This window comes from Candida dubliniensis, chromosome R, assembly GCF_000026945.1.
Source record: "Candida dubliniensis CD36 chromosome R, complete sequence".
Taxonomy (NCBI): Eukaryota; Fungi; Ascomycota; class Pichiomycetes; order Serinales; family Debaryomycetaceae; genus Candida; species Candida dubliniensis.
Genome location: NC_012867.1, coordinates 2,022,247 through 2,041,921, shown reverse-complemented (window position 1 = coordinate 2,041,921; position 19,675 = coordinate 2,022,247). Strand labels below are relative to the sequence as shown.

General features: G+C 29.2%; 9 protein-coding genes across 9 annotated transcripts, besides 1 other annotated feature; 4 read left to right on the top strand and 5 right to left on the bottom strand. All coding sequences in view use genetic code 12, as the record gives it.

Annotated features, from left to right (window-relative positions):
• On the bottom strand, window positions 1-588 carry CD36_34915 (conserved hypothetical protein; the record flags this gene model as incomplete). Its single annotated transcript, XM_002422397.1, has 1 exon — window positions 1-588. One exon carries the CDS (start codon window positions 586-588, stop codon window positions 1-3), a length of 588 nt encoding a protein of 195 aa, XP_002422442.1.
• A 706-nt stretch (window positions 589-1,294) lies between these two features.
• Window positions 1,295-2,323, top strand: CD36_34910 (phosphatidylinositol-3-phosphate-binding protein, putative; the record flags this gene model as incomplete). The annotated part of the gene is made up of 1 exon (XM_002422396.1): window positions 1,295-2,323. One exon carries the CDS (start codon window positions 1,295-1,297, stop codon window positions 2,321-2,323), a length of 1,029 nt encoding a protein of 342 aa, XP_002422441.1.
• A 76-nt stretch (window positions 2,324-2,399) lies between these two features.
• On the bottom strand, window positions 2,400-3,899 carry CD36_34900 (ATP-dependent rRNA helicase, putative; the record flags this gene model as incomplete). The annotated part of the gene is made up of 1 exon (XM_002422395.1): window positions 2,400-3,899. The coding sequence occupies one exon, from the start codon at window positions 3,897-3,899 to the stop codon at window positions 2,400-2,402; it is 1,500 nt and encodes a 499-aa protein (XP_002422440.1).
• A 297-nt stretch (window positions 3,900-4,196) lies between these two features.
• Window positions 4,197-5,546, top strand: CD36_34890 (ribosome biogenesis protein, putative; the record flags this gene model as incomplete). Its single annotated transcript, XM_002422394.1, has 1 exon — window positions 4,197-5,546. One exon carries the CDS (start codon window positions 4,197-4,199, stop codon window positions 5,544-5,546), a length of 1,350 nt encoding a protein of 449 aa, XP_002422439.1.
• Window positions 5,547-5,634: 88 nt separating this feature from the next.
• CD36_34885 (conserved hypothetical protein) lies at window positions 5,635-6,210 on the bottom strand (the record flags this gene model as incomplete). Its single annotated transcript, XM_002422393.1, has 1 exon — window positions 5,635-6,210. One exon carries the CDS (start codon window positions 6,208-6,210, stop codon window positions 5,635-5,637), a length of 576 nt encoding a protein of 191 aa, XP_002422438.1.
• Window positions 6,211-6,455: 245 nt separating this feature from the next.
• CD36_34880 (peroxisomal coenzyme A diphosphatase, peroxisomal precursor, putative) lies at window positions 6,456-7,595 on the bottom strand (the record flags this gene model as incomplete). The annotated part of the gene is made up of 1 exon (XM_002422392.1): window positions 6,456-7,595. The coding sequence occupies one exon, from the start codon at window positions 7,593-7,595 to the stop codon at window positions 6,456-6,458; it is 1,140 nt and encodes a 379-aa protein (XP_002422437.1).
• A 967-nt stretch (window positions 7,596-8,562) lies between these two features.
• Window positions 8,563-10,242, bottom strand: CD36_34870 (inorganic phosphate transporter, putative; the record flags this gene model as incomplete). The annotated part of the gene is made up of 1 exon (XM_002422391.1): window positions 8,563-10,242. One exon carries the CDS (start codon window positions 10,240-10,242, stop codon window positions 8,563-8,565), a length of 1,680 nt encoding a protein of 559 aa, XP_002422436.1.
• A 2,301-nt stretch (window positions 10,243-12,543) lies between these two features.
• Window positions 12,544-14,430, top strand: CD36_34860 (lysophospholipase precursor, putative; the record flags this gene model as incomplete). The annotated part of the gene is made up of 1 exon (XM_002422390.1): window positions 12,544-14,430. One exon carries the CDS (start codon window positions 12,544-12,546, stop codon window positions 14,428-14,430), a length of 1,887 nt encoding a protein of 628 aa, XP_002422435.1.
• A 1,722-nt stretch (window positions 14,431-16,152) lies between these two features.
• Window positions 16,153-16,414: a mobile genetic element.
• Window positions 16,415-18,053: 1,639 nt separating this feature from the next.
• On the top strand, window positions 18,054-19,475 carry CD36_34850 (sphingoid long-chain base transporter, putative; the record flags this gene model as incomplete). Its single annotated transcript, XM_002422389.1, has 1 exon — window positions 18,054-19,475. The coding sequence occupies one exon, from the start codon at window positions 18,054-18,056 to the stop codon at window positions 19,473-19,475; it is 1,422 nt and encodes a 473-aa protein (XP_002422434.1).
• Window positions 19,476-19,675: the final 200 nt, after the last annotated feature.

Sequence of the window (19,675 nt, the reverse complement as noted above, 5' to 3'; positions counted from 1 at the left end):
TCATATTCTTGTTTCTCTTATACCATTAGCTAATTCTTTAATCATATTTTCTAATAAATTTAATAAATTATCTTTTTCTTTAATTTTTTCAATTCTTTCTTCCTCGAGAGTTTGTAATTTATCACTTAATTCATTAATTAAATTCATTTGTTCATTTGGTGTAACTCCAATACCTGGTAAAGAATCAATTAACATATTAATCTGTCGACTTTTCAAAATTAAATCTGTACATAATTCATTGACAACATTGTCAAAGTTAACTTTTCGTTTTGGTGGAGAAGTGGTCTTTGATTCAGGGTTACTTTGTTGTGGTTGTTCTGATTGCTCTGGCTGTTGTTCTAGTTGTTCTAGTTGTTGTTGTTGTTCTGGTTGTTGTTGTTGTTCTTGTTGAATCTGTTGTTCTTCCTGTTGCTGTTGTTGTTGGGATTGTGGTAATGGGGCATTGGCGGCCATATTGGAATAAGAATTGACATCGTCGTCATCTAAAAGACTTGGTTCTGTACTCGTATTGACATAATTTACTGTCGAATTAAACTGTTGAATTAATTGGTCCAAACAAATTTGTAATTGAGTTAATCTATCTGCCATAATTGAAATATTCTTGGTGGTTAGTAGTATTGAGTAGTAATAATTGATTGAACTTTTCATATTGGTTTTGTTTTCTTTCATCGAACAAAAATATTGGTCGTGGGAACTGACGGATTTGTATTTTGCTTATGTAATATCACGTGTCGGATTCATAAAACTATTTATAAACCCCCTTTTTAATAAATAATAATTAGTTGTGTAAAATAAAAACAGATCTAAAGAACATAGGTCATCAATTAAGCAAATCATTTATTGCTACTGCTAACTTGTTTGGTTCATGGTCCAACTATTGTAAGTTGAGTTAAGCTGTTAAGTTAGCAGTAATGTAATCTGTTAGATATTTGAGTCGAATGCCACGACTCAGTGACAATTGTACTTTTTACACTCCTTGTGATTTTCTTAATCCTTCTTTTTTTTGATAAGAAATTTTTACAATCAAATAAAGAAAGAAACAAAGAATAGATCACCTCCCTTCCCCCCTTTTCCCTTTTTCCTTTTCACTTTTCCCTTTTCTATCTACAATCTATAAACAAGACTTTTTATCATTTCAATTTTGTTTTCTTCTTATTGGATTTGAATTCTTAATCAAATTAACATCTATTCATAATTTCTTCTCCCCACCCCAGTTTTTTTTTTTTTTGTTTTTGTTTTGTTTTTAGTATTTCCCACCTCACCTCAATCACAATATACTTCCTATTCCCAAACTATGTCACATATAATAAATACTGATGATGATTTACTTGAATGGCAAGATGATTCTGAAGTTAATTCATGTTTTATTTGTGAAAGACCTTATAATATTTTCTTTAATAGAAGACATCATTGTAGAAAATGTGGCAAAGTTGTTTGTGGTGATTGTTCATCACAATTTATAAGTTATTTCCCTAATACTCCAATAGTTACTGATCCAGATGTAATTGTTCCTCAATATTCTAAACTGCATACTAAATATAGGACTTGTGATCGATGTGTTGAAGAAATATTAATGATTAGACGGGCATTATTTAATAGTGACAATAGAAGCCACACTACAAATGCATCAAGTGTGGAGACCAATCATGATGGTGACAACCACCATGGTGGTGGTGAAGATGGCGATGGCGATGGCGATGGAGATGGCGATAATAATAGTCTTACTAAACATGCAAGTCATCAATATACTCGACATTTACATAATTCAACTCCATCTTTAAAAGGACTTAGTCATGAACTGTCATCAGATTCAAATTTATGTCCTGTTTGTGCTACTAATTTATTGAAATTATATATTGCTGATATTCATTCTCATGCTCAAGATAAAACTTATTTACAAAAAATATCTAATGAAGATTATGAAAAATTTAAAGAATTTCATATTAATCAATGTTTAACTAATTTTGATTTTGATACTAATCATTCTAATAGATTTTCTCCTGATAATCTGAAAACTTTAAAGAATAAAATGTTGGTTTATAATATACCACCAATCCCAAAACCAATGTATGAAAATATAGAAAGTGGAAGTAATTCCTTACCTATTGAAAAGACCACCAATAAACTGGAAGATTATAAAAACGACAGTGGTGATGATTATGATGATGAGTATGATGAATGTGTGATTTGTTTGGAAAGTTTAAATCCTGGAGATAAAGTTGGTCGATTGGAATGTTTATGTGTTTTCCATTACAAATGTATTAAAGATTGGTTTAATAAGAAAGGTTATGGTGAATGTCCTGTTCATTTTCTACATAAATAATAAATACCTATTATTATATTTACTACTACTACTACTACTACTACTACTACTACTTTAATGTGATAAGGTTGTGTTTTTATCTTTCTTCTCTATCAGCATCATCTCTATTTCTTCTTCTTCCACCTCTTTTATCATGTATTTCTTTAGTTTGTCTAATTGCTTCAGCAGTTGCCTTATCAACATGAACATGTAATGCATCTAATATTTCTTTTGGTGGTTTATCTTCTTTTGGTAATTTTTTCCCTAAAACATTTTCAATACGTAAATACATTTCTAAATCATATTGAGTAATTAAAGAAATAGATTTCCCTGATCTACCAGCACGAGCAGTTCTTCCTACACGATGAATATAAGCTTTTGAATCAGTAGGAATATCATAATTTATCACTATATCAACTGATGGAATATCTAATCCTCTAGCAGCAACATCAGTAGCCACCAAAATATTGGCTTGATTAGATTTAAATTTATTTAATGATCCTAATCTTTGTGATTGTGATAATTGACCATGTAATGGAACAGCATTAAATCCTAAAATTCTTGCCAATAATGCTGTTCTTTGAGCATGAGCTACAGTTCTTGTGAAAACAATTATTGATTTACCAATAAATTCATTTAATAAATGAATTAATATAGTATTTTTATAACCATCATTAACTAACATCATTGATTGAATTAAATTATCAGCAGTTTGATATTTTGATGATACTGATACTTTTACTGGATTATGTAATGAAGCTCGTTGTAATTTTTCAATTTTATTAGTCATAGTAGCAGAAAATAAATAAGTAATACGTTTAATTGGTATTACTTTTAAAATTTTATCTAATGCTGGACCAAAATCCATATCTAATAAACGATCAGCTTCATCCATAACTAAATATTTCAAATTTTTCAATGAAAATCCTTTTGTATGTTCTAAATGATCCATAATTCTTCCCGGGGTGGCCACGATAATATGAGGCTTCCTCATTAAATCTCTTGCTTGATCCATCATATCCATACCACCAACAATACAACTTGATCTTAATCCCATTGAACTCCCCAAGGCATCAAATGTATCTTTAATTTGGAAAGCTAATTCTCTAGTGGGGGCTAAAACTAATGCAAAATAAGGTTGTTGAGCATGCCATAATGATTGTAAAATAGGAATAGCAAATGCTGCAGTTTTACCCGATCCAGTTTGTGCTAATCCAATAATATCTTTACCTTCTAAAGCATGAGGAATAGCTTCTGATTGAATTGGAGTTGGTTTTGTGAATTTCATTGATTCAATAGATTCTAATAAATCTGGAACTAAATTTAATTCTTTAAATGTTTTAAATTTTAATTCTGCATCAGGGTCGATTGTTGTGATTGAAGAGGAAGAGGAAGAGGAAGAGGAGGTGGAAGGTTCTGTGTGGTTTTGGTTTTGGTTTTGGTTTTGGTTTTGGTTTTCATTTTCATTTTTTTGTTTTTGTTGTTTTTGTTGTTGTTTCTGTAATGCTTGTTGTTTGATTTTTTCAGCCAACTTCTTGGTAGAATCTAAATTTTTCAAAGATTTGACTTTCTTTTTGGTTATTCCTTTAGAAGACATGTTTGATTTGATATTTAGGGTTGATAATTTTGTTTTTTTTATTTTTAAGTACAAACACTTGATGAAGGGTGTGATATAGAGGGGAGTTGTAATTTTTTTTTTTTTTTTTAGTTCATCATCATCATCATCACCAAATTTTTATTTCCACAACGAAGAGATGAGATTGAAACATTTTTTTATTTTTTTTTTCTTCTTTCTTCCTTTCAATTTTTTTTTTTTTTTTTTTTTACTTCTTTCAATCAACTTTAATCAAATCTACAATAACAACAAATCCCCGCCCTCCCCCCATTTACCAACATGGCTAAGAGAAGAACTAAGAAGAGAACTCATAAGAAAATTTCTGAAGAAGAATTAGCATCGATACCTAAATCAATGGTTCTTCATTTAGGTACATCATTGAAAAATCATTCTTTAACTCAATTAGTAAATGATTTTAGAAATGTTATGCAACCTCATACTGCTATAAATTTAAGAGAACGTAAATCTAATAAATTAAAAGATTTTATAGTTATGTGTGGTCCATTACATGTATCAGATATTTTTATTTTTAATCAAACTGAATCAGGGAATATTACTTTAAGAATTGGTAAATTACCTCGAGGACCAAATTTACAATTTAAAATTAATAATTATTCATTATGTAAAGATGTTAGAAAAATATTAAAACATCCAAAACTGATTAGTAAAGATAATTCAATTTTTCATATACCTCCTTTATTAGTATTAAATGGTTTTGGTAAAATTCTGGAAATGTCTCAACATGAAAAATTAATGATAACAATTTTCCAAAATATGTTCCCTCCAATTCAACCTCAATCAACAAAAGTTTCATCAATTAAACGAGTATTATTAATTAGTAAAAATAAAAATAATAATAATAATAATAATGGTGATGAAATTGAATTGAGACATTATGCTATTAATACTAAATTAGTTGATGAAAATAGAAATGTTAAAAAATTGATTCAATCACATCATAATTTAAAGAAAAATTTACCAAAATTAACTAATAATCAAGATGTTTCTGATTTATTATTAGATCCTTATTCAATTGGTGGTTTAACTTCTGATAGTGAAATAGAAGATGATGCTGTAGTTGAAGTACAACAAGAAACTTTTGTTAAAAGAGAACCACCAAAAGAAATAGATCCAGACCAAGCACCACAAGAACAAGAACAACAAGAACAACAACAGCAGCAGCAGCAGCAGCAGCAGCAGTTAACAGGGAAAAGTAAACGAGCAATTAAATTGACAGAATTAGGACCAAGAATAAATATGTCATTAATGAAGATTGAAGAAGGTTTAATTGGTTCATCGAAAACTATATATCATTCTTCAATTAAAAAATCAGAAGAAGAAATTAAATCATTAGAAAAGAAACATCAATTAAAACAACAATTGAAATTGGAAAGAAGAGCTAAACAACAAGCTGCTGTTAAAGTCAAATTAGATAAAAAAGAAGCTAAAAAAGCTAGAAGAAAAGCTAGAGAAGAAGGTAAAAATGATGATGATGATGATGATGAACAAGATGAAGAAGAAGAAGAAGAAGGTTCTGGTTCTGGTTCTGGTGATGATTCTGATGCTGTTGATATTAATCCAGAAGATTATGAAAATGATAGTGATTTATATAGTGATGTTGATGTATAAAAAAAAAAAAAAAAAAAAAGAAATCATTGAAAATTATACATTGATTCCTTCTGATATAATTAAACTATCTTTATTTACGTATACAATATTAATTTAATTCTTGAATCAATTGATTAATTTGTTTTTGTAAATTTATAATTTGAATCAATTGATTTAATCCATTATTAAAATTTTCTTGACATTTATATAATTCATACGGCACAATTGTTCCAAATTGTTTAATTGGATCTCTAAATTCATCATGATCAGTCTTCTCCACAATATCTTCTGATGTGGTTGTTGTTGTTGTTGCTGTTGTTGTTTTCTTCTCGTCTTTTCTATTTCTTATAGTTTTTGATGATTCCTTCTCATCACTTGAAGTAGAATCTGTTGTTGCAAGATTATTATTATTATTATTATTATTATTATTATTCACTTTCATTAATCTATTAATCAATTCAAATTTATCATGTTTAATATCAATTATTTTACATGCTTTATAACATCGGAAATCAAATTTTTCTAAACCATATTTACTTTTATCATTTTGAAAATTGGCTCGACTTAAATTGGAAAACCCATCGATGAAATTTTCTCGATTTGATGTTGTCAATTGTTGATATTTATCTAGTAATTCTAGTAGTTGTATTGTTTTAGAATCAATAGTTTGTTCCATTGTGGTCATCCTATATATATATATATATATGTAACTGTTCAATTGTGAGTTGTAGGGAAGAGGGACGGGTGTTGTTTGACTTCTGGTGTAGTTTTCGTTGAAAGTTTTGACAAATGAATTCTTTTTTGTTTTTTTTTTTTTTTTTTACAACAGATTTTTCAATTAGTACTTCAAATCAATCAATTGATCAATCAATCAATCAATCAATTGATCAATCAATCAATCAATTTGATTTAAATAATATAATAACAATTCTACAATTTATATATGCTATTTAATCTATTAAATTCACTTTCAGGTAAAATCTTATCAAATCCAATATCTTTATCATAATGAGTAGCATGAATTAATTTCACTTCTTCAGGATTTCTTTCCTTTTGTTTCATAAGATTCCCATGTTCATATAAAGAATATATCATTTCTTCTTGTCCAATATAATTTTGATTTATTTTATTTTTATCAATATAAACAATTTCTGCTAAATCATGTAAAATATTAGCAGTTAATCCCCAAACATCATAAATTTTTTCATTAGTATCTTCATGTCTTCTTGAACCTAATCTACCCCAAGTTGATAAATCTTTTTTCTTATATTTATTACGTTTATTAATTGTAACAGGACTTAAAGATCTTGTAGGAGTAACATTTGGTGGAGTTATACTTGCTTTATCTTGAGAATCTAATTCATCACCAAGTTTTAAATCCAATTCTGATTCTTCTTCTGATGCCAGTAAATCTTTAATATTTTTCAACCATTCTACTTCATTATCATTATTTTGTAAAAAAATATATGATCGTAAATCCCAAGGAATACCACCCCATTTAACTTTATAAGAAGTTCTTTCTAATGCTTCTAAAGCTGGTAAATCAATTGTTGGATGTAAAAAATCTTTAAGAGGACAAGAAAAAACACTTGAACTTTCACCAGGGTTTAAAACAATATTCAATTTAGATGCAATATCATTATCTGTACCAGTTAAATTATGCATAAATCCAACACATGGTTTAACACATGAAAAAGTTCTAGATAAATAACTTGGTAACATAGTTAAATGTTCAATTGAAACCCCCAATTTTTTCAAATCTTCATCATTATCACTTAAACCAATTTCTTCATGCATTTCTCGTCGAGAAACTTGCCATTCCAGTTCTAATCCATTATCAGCTTTACCTCCAGGTAATGCTACATGACCAGGGAAATTACGTAGTTTAGAAGATCTTTTGGTTAATAAAACTCGGAATTCACCTAAATTGCCCATAAATAATAATATGAAAACTGCTGAACGTCGAGATGTAGGTAATTTATGCCATATTGATAATGATGAATGATGATAATTTTGAGCAATATAATGTCGTAAATTGTTTAATAAAGTTGCTTCAGTTGATTTAGTCATTTCTAGAAATCAATTTTTAAGTGGTTTGTGTATAGGGATAGATGTATAAGGAATTGATTTGTTGTGAACTGTATAGGGTAAATGAAATGGAATATAATTTGAATATGTAAATAAAGAAAGTAAAATGAGAATAATAATGAAGAAGAAGAAGAAGAAGAACAGCCTGATTGATATTTTTAAAAAAAGCAATGATGCAAAATAAAAAAGAAAAAAAGAAAAAGTGAAAAGTGAAAAGTGAAAAGAAAAAGTGAAAAGAAAAAGATTGCAAAAAAGGAAAAAAAGGAAAAAAAAGAAATCTGTATAGATTAATATAATTTGTATGTGATTTGACAGTTGATAGTGGGATAGTTGATGAGCATGTTAATTGAGGGGAGGAAGAGGAGAAGAAGAGCAAATATATTTTTAGCCTCGGAAAATTCTTTTGTTGTCGTTGCTTTTGGCACGTGATTAGCTTTAGGATTTTCAGTTGTTGGAGGGAGGAGGGGTAAACTAAAATCTCCAATTCTGTAAAAAAAAATGTTTCGCAACCTTCAACACAATTCAATTGAGTAAATTCTTTTCTTTGTGAAACGTGTGTTCAACTTTATAAGACGGGATGGTTCCATTGGATATTACTACATGATCTATATAATTAAATAACTTGAAAACAAAAAAACAAAAAGCAAAAAAAAAAAACAAAAAAAGAGGAGAACCAAACTTACTACTACTGATGGAACTTATATTTATTATTTCTTAAAATGTTCTTGTCACTAAAAATTTGCCTTCTTTTAGTTGCTGTTGCTGTTGCTGTTGTGAAACTCTGAAACTTTGCTGAATCCAACAATTATTCTTGTATAATTTCTTCCCTCCCCTCTCTCTCTCGTATATATCATATTTAAGTTGCATTTTTAATAATTCCAATTTTTATTTCTAACAGTAATTTTTTTTTTTTTATTTTTTTTTTTTTGCACCCAATATCAACTTCACTCTAGTAGCTTGGTTTGCCTCTTGGTTCATAAGGACAACATAAACTCAATATTCCTGCAAATATAAATAATGCTCCTGAAACAAATATTGGGGCCGAAGTTGTCAAATCGGCATATATGGCAATTATAGGAGCAAATACTCCCATAATACGATTAAATGATGCTGCCAATCCAATAGCAGTACCTCTTATTTGTGAATAAAAAATTTCTGGTGTATAAGCATATAAAACTCCATACATAATAGTTGACATAAATGAAAACATACAATTCCAAGCTAAATTTGCATTTGAAGTTTTAGCAGTAGTTGAACCAAATAAAAATATTCCAGTTAATATTAATGATAAAAATAATGTACCTTTCCTTCCTATTTTTAATTCAACTAATATCCCACCAATTAAAGAACCAGGAATACCTAAAACTGAAACGATTAATGTATTTCTATATGTTTCATGAACAGTTAATGGTTTATTTGCATCACCTCGAGATTCTAAATAACTAGGAATAAAAGCATTATATAATGGGAATGCTAATCCTATAACCCCCCATAAAAAAACTACTAATAATATAGATAAAGTCATTCTTTTCGATTTAAAACATTGTCTAACATGAGATAAATTATATTTTGATAATTTTTCTTTAACTAATCTATTCCCATTATGTTTGACATTTAATTGTGATTGTGATTGTGATTGTGATTGTGATTCATATAGTTCATCAATATCTTGTAAATCTTGAAGTGTTATAGGACATTTTTTCCCATTAATTCTAGCAATTCTTTCTAATGTTTCTATTGTTTTAATTAAATCACCACGAGCAAGATAATATCGAGGTGATTCAAATACTCTAAAGGCAAATCTTGCTGAAAACATAAGTAATGTTAATCCTCCCATTGTAAATAAAAAATACCTCCAACCTTTATTATCTGATTTATAACATACTTCAGAAGTAGTAGTACTAGTACTAGTACTAGTATTTGTAGGGCATGAAAAATTTGCAATCAACCCCCAAGAAATAAGATTAACAATAATTTGTCCAATTGCCCACCATGCTGACATAACCGTTAATAACCATTGATATGAACTTGGTAATGCTTCTAAAAAAATTGCTGAATCTACTGGTAAATTTCCTCCTACTCCAAAACTCCAAAATGCTTCAAAACAACAAAGAGCAATAAAATTTGGACTTGAACCAGCAATAATTGCCCATATACCGGTAATTAAAAATGTTAAATTAAACGCCCATTTCCGACCAATTATATCAGAAGATATTGACCAAAATGCTGCTCCAACTAATAAACCTAAATTTTGTGCTAATATTAAATATGGTCCTGTTTTCAATGATGGTGGATGAACTCCATTAATTTCATTTAATCGAGGTAAAATTAAACTTGTAGCTACTGGCCAAGCATTATCACTTAACCAACCAAATCCTGCAACGAAAAATAATCCAATTTGATATTTCCCAAATCCTATTGATTGAATTGCTTCAGCTATTAATTTGGATTTAGCTAAATATGCTTTATCAGCATCAGATTCATCATATAATCCAAATGTAGAAGAAGTAGAACTTATTTCTTGTTCATGTTCATCGTATTGTTGATCGTGTTGTTCTTTGCGTTCAAGATTGGTTAATTTAGTTTTCGGTGTCATTGATTGACTTGATGATGAAATTGATGATGGCATTGATATGAAGATAACAGGTTTAGAAATAGAAAAGCTGTTGTTAAAAAAAAAAAAAAAAATAAAAACAGATTCAGATATGTATTAGAATTTATAGAAATAGTAGCAATTATAAGGAAAAAGTTATACTAAGAGGGGGAGGAGGGGGAGGAGGGAGGTATTTGAATATCCCCTTCAGATGTATATATATATATATATATATATATCTTGATTTTGTAATAATCAAATGCGGCTCTATCATATTTTACTTTGCCCTGTTGTTCGTTTTTGCCTTCCTTCATCGCTTTTCATTCCCGTAATTGAAAAAAAAAAAAAAAAAAAAATGGGTTGATCACGTTGCTTGTATGTTTGTTGCTTGTATGTTGTTTGTTGTTTGTTGCCTGTGTGTGTGTCAATATATTTATACGGAAATATGAATATTATTTTAAACTATGGTGTGTGGCGTTAATTCCATTTTGAGTAAGGAAATTATATCTATATACACACACACGCACACACACACGGAAAAATGAAAATGTATTGAACCCTTAAATCAATCATATCAAAAATAGTTTTGCCAACTAGTTAGTTAGTTAGTTAGTGGATAATGAAAGATTTAAATGACCCCTTATATAGGAAGTTCTTAAAAAGAGAATGCGACTCTTTATAAGACGTCATATGACAATTCATCCAATCTTATTGGTTGTTCTTTCTTTCATGGTAATTATAGCGTTGTTATAACTATTCCTCTCCTACTGCATGCATTGATATAGTCAAAGTTCAAGAATGCACTCAATTCTTCTTTATGGAAAAGTGCATCAAACAATTCGTTGATAAGTTGGTGTTTCCATATTTGCAATAATGTCCGTTGTTAAACTTCTTGGAATGTAAGTTATGTCCATTAATGATACATTTAAGTGAAAAATTTTAGTGAAGTTGGTTTAAAAAAAAAAAAAAAAAAAACATTTAGAATTTATATCATTGCCAATTATTCATTCTTAATTATATCATTAAACACACAAGTGATTGATGAAGAATAATTGAAATCATACACAAAAAAAACCTCGAACACCATCCACTAATTATTATTATTATTAGTAGTAGTAGTAGTAGTAGTATTCTTTTAGCTTGTTTCTAGAAAAATGGATCTATTTATTGAAAGATTCATGTCAATGTCTCCCTTTTTTTTTTGAAGAAATCCTACTTCCTTCTTCAGAAATTATTCAATTTTTTATGAAGACCATTTATCTTCTCATTATCAACTCAAAGATATTTGTTACCTTAATACATTGGTGATGACTATCAATCTCTAACAATCATCATTATCATCAACTAGACAACTAATATATAACCGATTTTGTGTTATATATATGACCAATCCCTCTCCATTGGGTTTTTTTTTTTCTTTCCTTTCTTCCACACGTTTTCTGACTAAATCCGATATATATATATATATATATAAAAAAAAAAAACAAATCCATCGTCTAAATAAAATAAATAACATTCATTAGTTGGGTCAGTAGAATATCTAAGCTATTGTAGATGCAACTACAAGTATGAGTTACCGTTTTTTTTTTTTTTTTTTTGCTATCGGAATTAAAATTTACTTAATGCTTTAACAAACATAAGTTTACAGATATATCTTATGATTCATCAGGGAAAAAAAGAGAGATGAAATTAGGGGTCGATACTTAAAAGAAATTCTATAAATAGGCCGTAGTTGTAACTTTAATAATGATTAATAGGTGATTGTTGTGGTAGTTGTTGCTAGGTCATGTTGTTTATATCTCAATGTTCTTGGCGAATGAAAAAGAGGAGAGTAGTAGTAGTGGTAGTAGTGGTAGTAGGATAGTTGTTGTGAAATGGTTATGGAAGTCACGGAAGGAAGTTGAAATAGTAAACAATGAAAAAAGTCCATTGTTGGTTTACGTATTTACGTATGACCAAGGGAGGCTTGGGTCGGAGGGAGAGTGGTGGTGTGAAGTGGTGCGGAGTGATGGTGGTGGTGGTGGTAGGAGGAGGAGGAAGATGGTAGCAGAAGTGGGACCAAAAAAAGAAATAGTGTAAACAAACTAAAAGTCGAGGTGGTGAAAGTTAAAGTCTAAGCCCCTTAAAGAAACAAAATCGTCATTCTACTTTTTTCAAATTACTCAAAGACTACAAAAGCTCAATCAAATCCTCATCCCATATTTTTTTTTTTTTTTTTTTTTTTAATTACAACATCCCGAGACAACCTGAAAAAAAAAAAAACAACAACAACAACAACAACAACAAACACACAACAAACATACAACATACAACATTATACCTTTTCTTATATAAATCATGGAATTATTGAATATCATAGTGGTATTATTCCTATCAATTTATACTAATCCAATAATAGCTTGGTCACCTACTGATTCTTATGCTCCAGGAGAAATCAATTGTCCTTCAAATTCTTCATTAACAAGAAATGCCGATTCACTTTCACCTCAAGAACAAGAATGGTTGAAAGGTAGAAGTTCCATTGTCAATAAAAATTTAATTTCATTTTTAAATAATGCTAATATGACTGATTTTGAACCCGAATCATTTATTAATGGATTAAATCGTTCGATTAAAATTGGTCTTTCATTTTCTGGTGGTGGATATCGTGCCATGTTAAATGGAGCAGGTCAATTGGCTGCTTTAGATAATAGAACTAGAGGAGGTTCTGAATCAGGATTAGGTGGATTATTACAAGCATCAACTTATTTAGTTGGGTTATCTGGAGGTAATTGGATGGTAGGAACAATTGCTTATAATAATTTTACTTCAGTACAAAATATATTAGATCAAGATTCAATTTGGGATTTAAGTCATTCAATTATGAATCCTGGTGGTTGGAATGTGAAAAAAACTTATAATTATTATAAAAATATTTCTGATGCATTAGATGATAAACGGAAAGCTGGTTTTGAAGTTTCTATTACTGATACTTGGGGTCGGGCCTTGTCCCATCAATTTTTCCCGGGATTAGATGATGGTGGTGATGCATTAACTTGGTCAACTTTACAAGATGTTGATGTTTTCAAAAATTATGAAATGCCATTCCCAATTGTTGTTGCTGATGGTAGAACTCCAGGGACTTATGTAATTAGTGGGAATTCTACAATTTTTGAATTTAACCCTTTTGAAATGGGTTCATGGGATCCAGCAGTTTATCAATTTAGTCAAGTGAAATATCTTGGTACTGAAGTTAAAGATGGTAAATCTGTGAATGGGAAATGTATTGGTGGTTTTGATAATGCTGGATTTATTATGGGTACTTCTTCATCATTATTTAATCAATTCATTTTACAAATTAATACTACATCAATATCATCAACAATTAAATCACTTATTACATCTATTTTACAAGATCTTTCTAATGATGATAATGATATTGCTGTTTATAAACCAAATCCATTTAAAGATAGTGATGTTGCTGGTTCCAAATCCATTGCTTCTAATGATACTTTATATCTTTGTGATGGTGGTGAAGATCTTCAAAATATCCCTCTTTATCCATTATTACAAGAACAACGTGAAGTTGATGTTATTTTTGCTTATGATAATTCAGCTGATACTAATCAATATTGGCCTAATGGTGCCTCTATGGTAGCATCATTCCAAAGACAATTTGGTAATCAAAGTAATGGTACTAATTTTCCTTATGTCCCCGATGTGGCCACATTTGTTAATTCTAATTTAACTGCTAAACCAACATTTTTCGGTTGTGATGCTAAAAATTTAACTTCATTAACACAAAATAAAACTAGTGTTTATGATATCCCTCTTTTAGTATATACTGCTAATCGTCCATTTTCTTATTGGTCCAATACTTCAACTTTCCAAATGAAATATGAAACTAAAGAACGTAATGCCATTATTCAAAATGGATTTGAAGTGGCATCAAGAATGAATTTAACTTTAGATAATGAATGGAAAGCTTGTGTTGGTTGTGCCATTATTAGAAGACAACAAGAAAGACAAGGTATTGAACAAAGTGATCAATGTAAAAAATGTTTCCAGAAATATTGTTGGGATGGTAGTTTATCTAAAGATAATTCAATTAATGTTAATTTTACTACTGAAGGTACTACTAATAATACTGAATCAATGAAAGTTAATAGTGGAGTATTGATAAGTGTTAGTTGGTCATTATGGGCCATAATGTTAGCAGCATTAAGTGTATTTATACTTGGATAAGTAATAATGTCTAGGTAAGTAAAAGTAAAAGTAAAAGAATAAGAAAAAGAAAAAGAAAAAGAAAAGTTTTATTTATCATCATAATTACTTAAATATTATTTATAACTTGTGTTATATTTCAAAAATAAAATAAAATATATTAATATACAAATAAACTTCTATAAACCAAGTTGATAAATAACAAGTAGTAGTAGGAGTAGTAATGTACTTATTCTTTGGCAACTTCAAGAACAATTTTACCTGCAGCTTTACGAGAATCTAATTTTTCTATGGCTTTATTTAATTGATCAAATGGATAAACACTATCAAATGATAAAGATTTTGAAATCACCACTTTCAATTTGATCTTTTGCCTTTTGAAAACTATTTCCATAACCACCAAAAACATTAAAAAATTTATATTTAAATGATAATAATCCCATTTTACTGAGTATTTGTCTCCATGAAGCTTTTGATATACTTGAAACAAAAGTACAAAACCCAAACCCAGATCCAGGATAATCACCAACAATAGTACAATAACAACCCGATTTATGAGTTAAAATATTATTAATTTCTGAGAATAAATCATGACCACCATAAGTATCCAATAAATAATCAAATTTCCCTGTTGATTTAACTGATTCTAAAACAGGATAAACAATATTTTAATAGTATCGGCACCTAATGATTTAGCAATATCTTCAGTTTTTGGTGAACAAGTAACAATAATTTCTTTAACTCCTCCTTGTTTACCAAGTTGAATAAGATATCTCCCAATTGAAGTACCACCACCAAGAATCAATACTTTTTTATCTTTATATTGTTGTAAATCTTTAGATATCATTAATGCAGTTCCAAATACTGTTGGTCAACTTGAAGCTTCAATTAAAGAAATATTATTTCGTTTAACAATTATATCAACATCATTAGGATCAACTAAAAGATATTATGATGCCGTACCATCACTATAAGTTTTATTATAAATCCCTTGAACTAAATCACCAAATTTAATATTAGTTTTCACATTATTAACAATAGAAACAATTTCACCACTAAAATCTCTACCAAATCCATTTTTGTTGTTGACAAATAATGACATTAAACTAGAGGCAAGATGATATAATTTAATATCAATGGGGTTTAATGATGTATAATTGATTTTGAATAAGATTTTACCTGATGGAGCAATATAAGAATCAGGATTTGATGGGGTCTTTGATTAATTTAATGGTTTTATCAGTCAATTGAACAGGTGTACAACTGTTTTTATAAGTATAAGCTTTGAAAAAATTAATTCTGAAGATGGAAAAATCATTTTTTTATTTTATTGTAAAGTTTGAATGTAGTTTGAACAAAAAAAGGATCGATGTTGCATCACTAGGAAAACTGTTGTTTTTTTTTTTTTTTGTTTTGTTTGTTTGTTTTTTATAATAGTAGTAGCTATATATATATATTTTCAAAGTTCCCAGTAAATTTAAGGGGTATTTAGTCTCATGATTATGGAGAAGTCAAGTTTATAATGTTTCTGATTATCCGAAAACGAATGTTATATATAAAACGTTGCAGTTAAAAATGACAATGACGATGATGATGATGGATGGATGGATGGATGAATGACGGCCAGTTAGGTGCAAAAAAAAACTAGAATCGAACCATTCGTAAACTCAAAATTGGGAGAAGAAGAAGAAGAAGAAGAAGAAATCCATACCACCACCACCCCCACCATCACCTTTCTATTCCTGTTCGATTTGTAGTTCATGCATGCATTATGTGTTACAGCATGTTTTTTTGTGTATAAATTGGTATGTATCCTGCTGCTACCAAGAAAACTTGAAATACCTGACTTTGTTGCAAATGGTAGGTATATGAGAAGCCAGGCATTTAGGTGCATTGCCTATAGGTATTGTTTATTTCCTATGGATTAAAGGTGGTGAATATCACCTTTGACTCGTGTGACGGAAAATCTTCATATATTGAAGAATTTCTCTTGTCTATTCTAACTTCCACTCTTTGTTTTTTTGTTTTTCTTTTTTTTTTTGTAGAGAAATAAAGCAAAAAAAAAATTACATAGTTATAATAGATGATTTGGGTTCAATACTACTTTAATACTTTTAATTTTCCATCAAGATCCTTTAAATAGAAATAGTTACACAATAGTTAAAAATAAACGAAATTTTTTTTTGCTGCAGAATTTCTTAAACTGCATAATCTTGCAATTTAAGCTTTTTACACAAACATAAAAAAAAAGTCTAGCATATTTCTGAAAATTGGTTGACGATTCAGAGGGTATTTATTTATTTATTTATTTATTTATTTATTTAGGGAAAAGTTTATAATGTATAATGTACGTATATGTATGGTAGCTTTGTGTTGTGTAAATATGAGTGTGAATGCCCTATAAAATTAGTAACTATATTTGGATGAATGTACACCACCAGAAGCAAGTAAATAAGTAACGCAAGGCTGTGCCACTAAAGAACGAACTAACTAACCACCATCATATTTTTACTATGCATATATATAAAACCATTCGATATTTTGGTACTTCCTTACTCAAGAAAATATTAAAACAACAATTAAAATATATTGCTCATACTAGTAGTGGCAATGCTATTTCAAAGAAACAAGCAATATAGAAGTACAAGTAACTTATTGCGATTGTGTTGAAATAATTATTTCAGGTGATAGTTATTATATGAAGAGAGAAAACTCGTAGAAAGTAAAGCTTAATGAACAACAACTTGTTATAGATAACAAATTAGGGAATGAATGAATGAATGAAAATGTATCATATCTTAAGTTGCTTGCTACACACCAACACAGCCACGACAACAACAACAACTACAACAATAACTCATCTGGACTACATGAGGTTAATTCTTAATGTAGTCAAATAATATTATTATAGATTGATCTATTAGATAGAACAATATCCCTTTATTCCATACACTCTGTACATGGTGATTTCTATTTGTTCAACTTTGGATGTTGTAGACCAATAATACTTACTATTCAACTACTACTACGTCTTGGTCCATGACGGTCTTCTCCTCCTTATTTTCATTCTAAGGGATATGCAAGAATTTCTTACATAGGTATGTATGAATGCATGTATACAATCTGAAACCTTGTTATTTTCGTCACAAAGATATTATTATTATTATTATACCCCCACTTCTATTTTTTTTTTTTATTAATTTAACTGAGTCATATCAGAAAGGGGTGTTAGTCATGTAATTGGCTATTTAATTAGTAGTTATATGAAGAATTTCAAGTTCTCTTAACTGTTGTTGTTGTAGCTGTTGTTGTTGTTGTTGTGGTAGTTTTATATCAAATCACTCAAATGTGCTTTGTATCTTTCGATAATTACGAACATTGTAAAACTCCGTAATAGTAAATCGACAGGGAATTACAAACAAACCAAAGATACTATCCGTTATCCTAAAGTTTCCCGTTATATTTTACATCAAACACTATACAAATATACAAATATACATATATATATATATGTGTGTGTGTGTACATATAATCAGGTAATGAATTCAAAGTTTGCTACTTATTTTTAAATAACTTTTCATTCTTTAAAACAAAGTTAAGTCTTACCAAACATCATATCATATCATATCATATCATATCATATCATGGATCTTGCAGCAATTACAGAATGGACACCCACCACCACGGCAACTTCAACTACATTGTCAACCATTGCTGCAACTTATGTTCCAGCTCTAGAATCAAAAATATCTAATGCTGTCCACACATTAACATCGAAAGGTTCAACCATTGCTAAAGTTGATTACATTAGTGCTTCAAGAATAATCCGTGGTGCTCAAGCATCATTATCAATTATTTCGGCTGAACAAGTACTTGCTACAGCCACTGCCAGTGATATACAAGCACAAGCAACACAAATCATTTGGCAAGCAACTGAGAATCTTTTAGATTTGGCATGGCAAGAAAATGTTTATGCTATTCCTCGATTAAATCGTGCTGCTAATATAATATTCTTAATTGTTTTCGGTATATCATTTGTCATGACTTGTTTAGTATGCATTAAATCTCGTTATTGGTGGTTTAATGTATCTTGGACTTGTGGTACCGCATTAGAATTTCTTGGGTTTTTAGGTCGAGTCTTATCATTTAGTGATATGAAAATATTTGATTATTATCTTTTACAATTGATTGCTCTTAGTATAAGTCCAGTTTTCTTAATGGCAGCAATTTATTTCTTATTTGGTCAATTAGTGGTTATTCATGGTCGTCAATATTCATTATTAAAACCATTACATTATTCATATATTTTCATTACTTGTGATGTGGTTTCATTAGTGGTTCAAGCAGTTGGAGGAGGAATGACTTCTATAGCGGCTCAACGGTATGAAGATGTTGATCCAGGAACTAATACTATGATTGCTGGTATTGCCTTCCAAGTGTTTTCCATGACGGTATTTTTAATATTTTGGTTAGTTTTTTGTTGGAGAATTTATTTCCGTGATGTCAGTACCAATGACATTAAATCTAGTCCCTATGAAAAGAAATCTTTAATGACCTTTATTAAATTGTTATTAAATGGTAATAATCCCAATAGGTATAAACTTGAAGTGTTGGATAAATATTATAATCCTGGTTATAAAGAGTTACGAAATCGTCCATTGTATAACTATTATACTCTAGCTATTACATTGGCAGTGATTGTTGTTTATATTCGTTGTGTTTATAGAGTTGTTGAATTGTCAGAAGGGTTTAGAGGATATTTAATCACTCATGAATCGTATGTAATGACATTGGATGCAGCAATGATTGGTATTTGTTGTATAATCTTTTGGCTTTTCCATCCACAATTTGTAATGGGATCAAATCTTGTTATTGGACTTAGAAGTATTGTCAAAAATAAAGATCAAGAAATGGGGGACACTACCACTACCACTACCACTACCACTACCACAACCACCAATAGTATTAACAAAAATAATAATGAAATTGTTAGTGATAATGAAGAGTCAAATTCTCAAGGTCAAAATACTGTTAACGGTGAATCTGATCAAGAATATAAGGAATGAATGTGATAGTGTATAGAATAATAATTCTTAGCCAAAGACTGTTTAAAAGAGTTGCATGTTTATTAAATATACATAAATGTTTGTTTTTTTTAATACAGTGTAATGTTTGATCTTGATATTATAGCAGTTCAACGAGTACGTCTATATCATATCAACAATATTTGTTTGAATCAATCTAAGTGTTTTTTGATCATTAACCA